The sequence below is a fragment of the Caretta caretta genome, chromosome 10, assembly GCF_965140235.1.
Source record: "Caretta caretta isolate rCarCar2 chromosome 10, rCarCar1.hap1, whole genome shotgun sequence".
Lineage (NCBI taxonomy): Eukaryota > Metazoa > Chordata > Testudines > Cheloniidae > Caretta > Caretta caretta.
In genome coordinates, this window is record NC_134215.1 from 5,581,886 (window position 1) to 5,591,657 (window position 9,772).

A 9,772-nucleotide genomic window follows, 5' to 3' on the forward strand; every position below is an offset into this window, starting at 1 on the left:
GCACGGGTTCCAGGATCAGCCGCTTGAGGTATAACCGTAGTCATCTTTACTTACAAAAATAACAATTAGAAGGGGGTTTTTGTGGTACATAGGAATGAGCCCCGCTGTTCCTGGAGCGCTGGCATGCACTTTACAGTCAAACTTGGCAAAACAAACAACAACAAAAAAGGGTAATTAGCCACCCTCCCCAACACACACACAAACACACACCTCTCTCTCTTTGTAAACAGGAGTCGCCCCCTGTGTAAACACACATCAGACGGTCGCACCTTTCAACCTTTAAAAGATCAATTCATTCTCGTTTGGCTTGATTTCTCCACTGAAACAAACAGCTGGACGGATCGATACATTTTCACTAGGGAAGTTTTTGCAGCCGGGCGATCTTTTTTAAGAAAAGGGCCGGCAGCTGCCAAGGTCCCATTTCCCGAGAAATGACCCTGTCCATATTGCACCTAAAGACACGCCAGAACCACGCTCTCTGAGGATCCGTTTTGCACTCCGTGCCGGTCTAGTTTTGACTCTTCGCGGAGTTTCTCCTGGAGTCCTGTGAGTGTAACACACTGAATTTAAGCCGCGATCCAGGTATAATTTAACCCTTCATCCTCCTGCCAACTCGGCTAGGATCCCAACGTTGCAAATGGCCCTTCTGACACACATTCAACCTTCCACAAGCCCCTCAACACATTTCCCTGCCGTCTACACGCTGCGTTCTCTCCCAGGGCTGCAGCTTTCTGATGCAAACGTAGTTTCTGCGGATGTGGTCATTGATAACCCAAGGGTAATAGTCTTCAAAACAAAGAAGCCTGTTACTTTCAGCTTACTCCGACATCTTTTCTTATGGATACTTTAGCTTCCAATCCCAGCACTGCAGAATATTTACTGCACCTCTTCCTACATACCTTATATCCAGCCCTGGGGCGGGGGGGGGGGGGGACAGATGTGATCAGTTTGGTTTAGAAAGGGTCTAAATTGACAGTAAAACATGCTCTCACTCTGAAATCGACAGGTAACCCGCCCCCTGCACACACACATAGACAAACCCGCAACGAGCACAAATCCGTAGCTAAAACCAGGGACTCATACAACAGGAGGGGGGAAACCCCCCTCTTTTGCTCTCTTTTCATTTGTGTCGAATAAAAGGGATGTCCTTCTTAGCCTGGGCATGCCAGGAGCTTAGCCTGTGTCAAGGGCACCAGTAGGAATCCCACTGAAAAGACCCCCAGGAATAGAGTTAATGCCAATTTCAGCCACTGAGGAGCAGAGGGGGACCCTGCTTTCTGGAGGCGCAGGGTGCTAAACCAGCCTGCAGCATTCCGAGCCTTTGCCCCTGAAACTACCGCTCAGTGTGGATGCAAAGAACTAAAACGAATCGAACCAGCCACTTCCTATCTCTACCCTCCTCTCCCCAAAATCAAGACATTCTTCGAAACCTCCGCAGGCGAGCGTGCTCCTCCTGCAGCAAAAAGGAGCCGCACACCAGCCAACCCGCCACTCGCTTGACACGGGGGTGGGGGGGGGGTGCTCATTCCCTTCCTAAAAAGCCAGCCGGACGCGCGCAGGGGAGCCCACGGCCCCGAGCTCTCACGTGGGGCTCTGAAAGGCAAACCGTAATAAAGGCGACAGGGGGACGCGCTCGCTTTAAGAGCGGAGGGGGCGGGGCGAGGGATGCAGATGCCAACGGCCCCGTCCCACCAATCGGGCCGGGGGCGGTAGGCGGGGCCGCTCGCCCTCGGCTTAAAGAAACTTGTGGCCGGGGGCCGGAGGCTCGCAGAGGAGCGGAGCGCGCCGGGGCAGCCGCGGCGCGGACAGAGGCAGAGAGCGGGCGGCAGCGGCGGGCGCATCTGGGGCGCATCTGGCCGGCGCTGCCGCATCCCGGGGAGGCGCCCCGCGCCGGGACGGGGACCCCGCGGCTGTTCTGTGGCCCCTTTCGGTGCCCGCGGGCGGGGTCCCAGCCTGCAGCGCCGCCCCTGCCCTGGGTCCCCCCCCCCGCCGCCCGGCGCAGCCCCGCCGCCCGCCCCCACCCATGCTCACCATGACCGAGGAGCACGACAAAGCCCTGGAGCCGCCCTGCAGCCCGGCGGGCACCGCCAGCTCCATGTCCCACGTGGACTCGGACTCCGACTCGCCCCTGTCCCCCGCCGGCTCGGAGGGGCTGGGCTGCGCCCCGCCGGCCCCCGCCCCGCGCCCGCCCGCCGGCCCCAAGGGGGAGCCGGCCGAGGTGGACGAGCGCTTCCCCGCCTGCATCCGGGACGCCGTGTCGCAGGTGCTGAAGGGCTACGACTGGAGCCTGGTGCCCATGCCCGTGCGGGGCAACGGATCGCTCAAGGCCAAACCCCACGTCAAGCGGCCCATGAACGCCTTCATGGTGTGGGCGCAGGCCGCCCGCAGGAAGCTGGCCGACCAGTACCCGCATCTGCACAACGCCGAGCTCAGCAAGACCCTGGGCAAGCTCTGGCGGTGAGTGGGGGGCCGGGCTGGGGCTGGGGCTGGGGAGAGCCGGGGCGAAGGGACCCCTGCGGGGTCCGGCTCCGCCAGCTGCGCTCCGGGCGGGAGCCTGCATCGCACCCACGGCTTGCACACGCACCGGGCGCCTCGGCCCCACACGCGGCATACAGCATGCCTTGTGCAAACGGGCGCCACATATGGCCCGGGCGCGGCTTGCACGCGCGGGCCCCCGGCACCTGAGCATCACAAACAACACACATGCCTCCAACAAGGGCTCGTGCACCACATGCGACGCGCACGCGTGCCACCCTGCCTGCTACATGCTACATGCATGATGCCTGTCGCACCCACACCCTGTCCGGACACACGCAGACTGTGCCCACACACATGCACCATGCACGCACCCTCCTCAACACTTCTTGCCTGGAGTAGTTTTTCACAGCACCACGCTGCGTGGGGTGTGGGGATCAGACACAAGAGTCTAGTGGGCGATCCTTAGACCCCTTTACTCTGGAATGATAGAAGCTTAAGATGCAGAGGCCCCAGGAGTTCATCTCTACTGCAGGGCACAGTTGTCCCCCTAGGATTAATAAGGGGCTGAGGTCAAACTAGTTAGGAAAGTCTCAGAAGAGGGGGCTTCTACCTCGTCCTTTTTTTGGAGACGCTTGGCCAGCTGTAATCCTTGAAGAAAGCCAGAGAATGGGACGTGAATGGAGAGTCCCTAACTAAGGACCTGTGGGATGTTAATATAGGAGCTCACTGCTCTCCGGACTGCTCAGCGGGGCTGAGTTACCATGTTTGCACTTTAGAGGAAGGGTTTAGTCCCTGTTTTGTGCAGCAGGGGGGAATTGTCTGTATTAGTACAAAGACAAGATAGAGGGACTGTCCCAAGAACTCAAGGGGCCAAAGTTACCTGCAGCTACCTTGTTCCTGAACAATTGGACCTATAGCTTTCTTCAGTAATAGTGGGGGGGACATATCCTGGCAAAGAGCACCAGTAGTTCTGCTCGTTGTAGACGAGTCCGGAAGGTTAGATTCTGGTGGAATTTTTCAGGCTGGACCTGGGGGGGGGGGGGGCACAGATCTCTCAAGCTGTGGACCCCCGAAAAAGAGGGTTGCTGTAGGGAATTGTCTTTTGTAAGTTTCTTCCCCTGACCAAAACATTCTTGTGAAACTTCAGACAATTGAAAATGAACCCATCGCGATTAGGCTCAACGTGTAGCACAGAGCAAATGATAAATCCATCATTCAGGTTCTGGGCCCTCTTACAAAATACTAATAAAATGCCTAACTCTTTAAGGCGCCACTGAGATTTTTGCTTGAATGAAGCATGGGCCCAGTCCTGCTCCTGTTTAAATAAGTGAGAGTTTTGCTGTCCTGCGCCTATCAAAGTCAATGAGAGTTTTGCCACATCCTCCTGTGGGAGTAGGACTGGACTTTCTGAGTATTCCTATCTGTGGATGAGACTAGTGACATGAACAGACAAACCAAATTCAATCTTATTCGACAGGAATGGCCAAAGCTGGGGTGGATTGTTCCCCATTGAAGGGCATGGCTGTGATGGTTGCGTTGTAGTACGCTCTCAAACTTCCAGCCGTTAGACTCCGAGTCTCTCTTCGGCAGAGCTGATTGCTAATGAATGAACTGGGTGCTTCATGTGGCTGCCTTATGGTCGAATTCACTGCAGTCCAGAGCAATGAAAGGACTGTTAAAAGAAAGTGGGTGCAGGATTCTTCTTGGCGCCCAGCATCATAATTAAATACTTGCTCCTTTTCCTTCTCCAACTTTCTCCATGGGTGGATTCTCTGATTGTATTTCTACTACAAGGAAATGTTTGGGGTTTTTTAGCCGTAACTTCACAGTGGCTTTTTTGTAATATTTGTCTTGCTCGTTTGTGTATTTAACCAACTTTACAATGAATTATGTAATGCAATTATAGCTTTTTATATCATTTTTAATAGACGGCTGTTTTCTTCAGCTTTTTTTGTTCTTCCAACACAAATGTATTTATACTCAACATTCATTTTATGTTTAACTTTATTTGTCTAGTACTAATAGTTTACTGGAAAACATCTAGGTGAGAAATTTTTTTAACGCTTTCAAATGGTGCCTTTGGCAAGTCAGACTATATATAAGCTTTTTCTTTATGTCCAGCATAGATTTAAAAAAAAAAATTAGTTCTTTACGATTACACACAAAGTGAAACATCCTGCATTTGTTCTGATGAGCAGTATTCCTACATTAAACAACTATGGTTTGGGTAATCGGCAGGAAGTTTTCAAATAGGAGCTCCAGAGGAAATAAAAACTTTAAATGAAATAGTCTCATTTATATTGATTGGTTCTTCGCAAGCAACAACCACTCAAACAGAACTGGAGATGATCAGAAATGATTAAGTTATATTAGTGCAGCATGCTTTACATGTGAAATATAGCAAGAATATTTAGGAGCAGGATGTGGAATTAAATTTAAAATAAAAAACAGCATTTTCCCCTGTTAGCAATATCCAGAGTAGGTGCTTTAACAGCTTTTTAGCTATTTGCAATACATGCAACAAGTAAAACAAATTGTAATTTATTACAAGTGAAAACTTTATTTTGTGACTTAATTTTTTGGTTTGCTGAATCAATGCATGTAAGCTAGAGATAGAAATGTTTGAAAACATGATAGACATTTGTAGTTTTGCTTTTTAAGCAACATGTAACTTACTGTTTCTTTTTCCTCTTAAAATATAAAACAGTTTGTTAAGTGAAAATGAAAAACGTCCCTTTGTGGAAGAAGCTGAGAGGCTCCGGGTTCAGCACAAGAAGGATCATCCGGATTATAAATACCAGCCCCGGAGGAGGAAAAGTGTAAAAGCTGGCCAGAGCGATTCTGATTCAGGAGCGGAGCTCAGCCATCATGGAGGGAGCCAGATCTACAAAGCAGACACCGGGCTAGGAGGTGTAGGAGATTCTCACCATCACAATGATCACACAGGTAAGGAGTCTGGATTCTTACTGAGTCTTCTTGAAACTTGCAAAGATTTATTATCCCAGGAGAACAGTCAGGTTCTATAATAAACAAAAGGGAAAACTCCTGCCTTCAGGGCTAGCCCTGATAACACTTCCACACACGCTTTACTGCAAGTAGCCCTTGGAAGCCTGCTTGTGTGTGCAGGATTGGGACCTTACAGTGTGATACTCTGAGCAGTTCCCTTGAAGACAGTGGAAGGTCCCAGATACCTTGGTGATGTGTGTGATGTAAGAACATCCATAGACAGGGCTGAATCCTATTTATTAGAAAATAAATAAATCTCTATTTTCAAACTGTCACTAACGTATCAGCGGGGGGAGGGGAGATTTAACAGATATAATCAGAGTTAATTATTAGTTGGTAACTTTGAAGATGCCTCAAGAAAAAGCCCTAGAGATCAAGACAACTAATCTCATCCCATCCCTTCTGGATTCTGAAGTGGAGCTTTGAATTGGCAAACTTTTAGTGTTGATAGATTCCAAAAGTATTGCTAATGTCCTGTAATTTCAGACGTGTTTGTTCTCTCTCTTATGAACCTTGTCTGCAAGATTTTCCTCCCCCGCTCCCTTCTCTTGAAGTTTGCACTCATATGGGTTTTTACATACAGAATAAGAGTTTCATTTACTGCCTTGTAAAGAAAGTCTGAACCATTTCCATTGACGTGAAACTCAGTTGCACTTTCTGGTCGAGGAATTTAGTTTTAGACGTCATTGCCTCTCCAAAGAGTTCATGGAGTACTTCTGCAGTAACCCCACAGAAGTATTAAACTTGGGCTCAGTGGCTGCGGAGTCCAGTGCAGAAGTAATCTGCAGCTAGTGTTAATCAACATAGTGCCACTGAAGCCAGTTTATATCCACTGAGGATCTGGCTCACTCGCTGTGGTGACATCTGCCCATCTTTTAACGTGTTTTCTTGATACAATGTTTTATTTAAAGATCCAGTGTTTGAGTTTCTAAATAGCTAAAAGATGCTAAACTGCCTGTCCCCTCCCCTCTCCCGCCCCCAAATATCCATCAAATCCTTTAATTTTAAAAATGTGCTTTTGTCTTTAGGGCAAACTCATGGACCGCCCACCCCTCCTACCACCCCTAAAACGGATCTTCATCATGGGAGCAAGCAAGAGCTGAAACACGAGGGGCGCCGCCTAGTGGAGAGCGGCCGCCAGAACATAGACTTCAGCAACGTGGACATCTCGGAACTGAGCAGTGAGGTCATTAACATGGAGACCTTTGACGTGCGTGAGCTTGACCAGTACTTGCCCCTGAATGGCCATTCCGCCATGCCGGCTGACCACGGGCAGAACTCCTCAGCAGGGTCTTACGGCCCTTCCTATTCCCATTCAGCCAACGGTGGCAGTGGAGCAGCCCAAGTCTGGACTCACAAAAGCCCATCCTCAGTGTCCCCTACTTTAAATGAAACCAGCCAGCAGAGACCACACATCAAAACGGAGCAACTCAGCCCAAGTCATTACAGCGACCAATCCCATGGGTCTCCAACTCACTCCGACTATGGTTCCTATAGCGCACAGGCTTGTGCCACCACGGCTTCCACCGCCACAGCGGCTGCCTCTTTCTCCAGCTCGCAGTGCGACTACACAGACCTCCAGAGTTCTAATTACTACAACCCTTACTCCGGGTATCCCTCCAGCATTTACCAGTATCCGTATTTCCATTCCTCACGGCGCCCCTACGCCACACCCATTCTGAACGGCTTGTCCATCCCTCCCGCTCACAGCCCCACTGCTAACTGGGACCAGCCTGTCTACACAACCCTGACGAGGCCTTAGAGGACGGAAGGAGTCTGAGGGGGTCTTCCCAAAACTATATGCACTAATGAAGGAATGAAGGAAAAACAAAGTGGAGTGCTGTGGCAATTCCCTAAGTGCCTGCTGAGCCACTGGGAACTCTATTCATTGTGACTGGATGTCCGCTTGCTTCGAAATCTCCAAACTTTTAAAAGACAGAGTTCTATTTTTCTTTAATGAAAACAAAACCTAACGGACGGAAAATTCCTTTTGAATAAATGAAGGACAAAACGATTTGACTCCTCTGTGAGGACTGAAGCGAACTTACTAGTTTTTGAACGTCTGAGTGCAAAAATGGAAAAAAGATGTACAAGACTTTAAGGGTCTATTGCAATGTGAGATACGGACCAACCTTGGAGGCAAGAACTCACTAGGACCAATTAATATATACAAAAAAATTCAGCTATTACATATAACGATCTTGTGGGAACATATCAGAGTCGGCTAGGACCAACCAATTAAATGTCTGAGGTGTGTGTTTTAGTCAAGAGTTCTTCTAAGCAAGGTTTGGCTGTAGTTAACATTCATTTTTGTTTTTTGGAAGCTTAAAAGTGTTTGGGTGTTGGGGATTTTTGTTTTGTTTTTGTTTTTTTGGAAATCTGTTTAATATGTATTTATGTTCTGTTTTATTTTGTCTTTTTAATTAATGAAGTAATTTTTGTGCAAAAAGTAGAATTTTAAAAAAATTTAAAGATGGGGCAGAGGGAAGCATAAAAAAATAGTGGAGACGATCCAATAAAATGGTGGCCTGAGTATATTTTTTAACCACTGCAGAATTGTGTTTGAGAGAGAGGCTGAAATAATCAGTATGTCACAGGCAACCAGTCATGAATGTGAAATTGACACACAAATCTAAAACAATAAAAGGAAGGGGGGGTGGGGAAGCAGTTATGGGCTTGGTGCAAAAGTTACTAATTAAATTCAACAGCTGAATGATTGGAAAAAGGACCAGGACAGCGGGGATTTTCCTTGCCAGCTGCTTTCAAGATATTAAATTGGATTTGAAGGCATCACTGAATCTTTGTACACTTTCAGAACCAAGGCTAGTTTATAGAAAGGTGTAATTTAATGAGAAATTATGGACTGAGTTCCACTTTAATTTTGGCTTCTAGGGACCAGATGTCATCCATCAAGCTGTGAAACTAAAACCTCCACTAAATTTTTTTAGGTACTTAGGTTTAGACTAATATTTCATTGATATATTTCTACTTCTTCCATTGTATGCTGAGCATATAATAACCATCTATTTTATGGTAACTTGTGCCTTTAAAAACTTTGTAAATCTTAAACACATTTCAGAGGTTATCTTCTTTTTACCTTTTCTATGTTTCCTACTCTTTTTTCTAAAAGTATTTTTTGCATATTTCCTTTTGGGGATGTGGGGGTGGGGGAAGTTACAGAAAACTCATTTTTATGCAATCTATTTTTCTGTATAAAGTTTGAAGACTTCAGCTGTTACTTGTTCTGTTCACTAGCTTCTGACTAAGCAATGCTAACTTTTGTACAGATCAGTTTGATAAAATTAAAAAAATTGCTTTTTATCAACCACATGTTGTGTTTTCATTATATTAAAAAAATTCTGTGCGCTTAAAAGACTCAGAAAACAACACTAGAGAAAGAACTGATTTAACTGCAGTTAAAGTGAAACAACATTGACCAGGGAATTTCTTGTTGCTTTCATAAACCTCCCTCCCCCCCTCCTACCACCACTTTACCAGCATTTAGAGAAGCTGGGGCTGAGTCTGGAAATCTTTACTCAATTGAGTAAACCTTTTTTGTACAGAATCATAAAGGGTTTCAGTGGAAATACTCACATGAGTAAAGATTTTCAGGATTGAATATCCTGGTTGTAAACCAAGGTCATTTTGTTCTACATAGTATATAAGAATTTTAAAGAGTAACAGATTCTGTTGTCTGGCTGGTGAGCTCTTGTAAATACCTCTTAATTACGACAGCAACAAAATTATATGTTGCATTTAGTGGTTTTTTTAAATACAGTCATTAAAACAGTTACATTTTGTGACTTTTTTAAAAAAAACACACATTTTAATTTGGTCATACTAGTTTAGGCAAACTGGGGCAAGATTTTTCAGGCTGGAGCATAACTGGGAAGAAGGGTTTTTGGAAACGGTGTGTGGAATTCACAAAAGCTTCTGCCTGGGAATCACGGAAACATGCTATAGACTTGGTTTCAAGGCAACCCTGGAAAATCTTTTAAATTAGGAAAACAAATGTGATGACAATTAATGAACGTAGAGAATATTAATAAAGTTTGTGAACAGAGCCCCAAAGTGAATTTGCTGGTTGGTCTGCCAAGAGCTGTCTTGCCAAAGCATCTGTAACAGGACACCATTTTCTCTGTGCTCGTTTACAAAACTGCTGGCAAAATTACTTTATTACGCTGTAAGCCAAAGCTCTTCTGCAGCTTTAGGAAGAGACATTTCCCCCCCTCCTGTTTACAACATGAGCTTCAAGCCATATACTAGCTATGTTTCCACTGCATGCATC

The 9,772-nt window shown here is 46.7% G+C and overlaps 1 protein-coding gene across 1 annotated transcript; it reads left to right on the plus strand.

Moving 5' to 3' along the window:
* Positions 1–2,008: 2,008 nt before the first annotated feature.
* On the plus strand, positions 2,009–8,809 carry SOX8 (SRY-box transcription factor 8). Its single transcript, XM_048866658.2, has 3 exons — positions 2,009–2,457; positions 5,186–5,424; positions 6,513–8,809. The coding sequence occupies exons 1-3, from the start codon at positions 2,024–2,026 to the stop codon at positions 7,244–7,246; spliced, it is 1,407 nt and encodes a 468-aa protein (XP_048722615.1). The 5' UTR covers positions 2,009–2,023; the 3' UTR covers positions 7,247–8,809.
* The last annotated feature ends 963 nt before the right edge of the window (positions 8,810–9,772 follow it).

Coding starts and splice junctions, on each gene's coding strand:
- SOX8 (XM_048866658.2), top strand. CDS start 2,024: ATGCTCACCATGACCGAGGAGCACGACAAAGCCCTGGAGCCGCCCTGC. Junction 2,458..5,185: donor ACCCTGGGCAAGCTCTGGCG/GTGAGTGGGGGG, acceptor AATATAAAACAG/TTTGTTAAGTGAAAATGAAA. Junction 5,425..6,512: donor CCATCACAATGATCACACAG/GTAAGGAGTCTG, acceptor TTTTGTCTTTAG/GGCAAACTCATGGACCGCCC.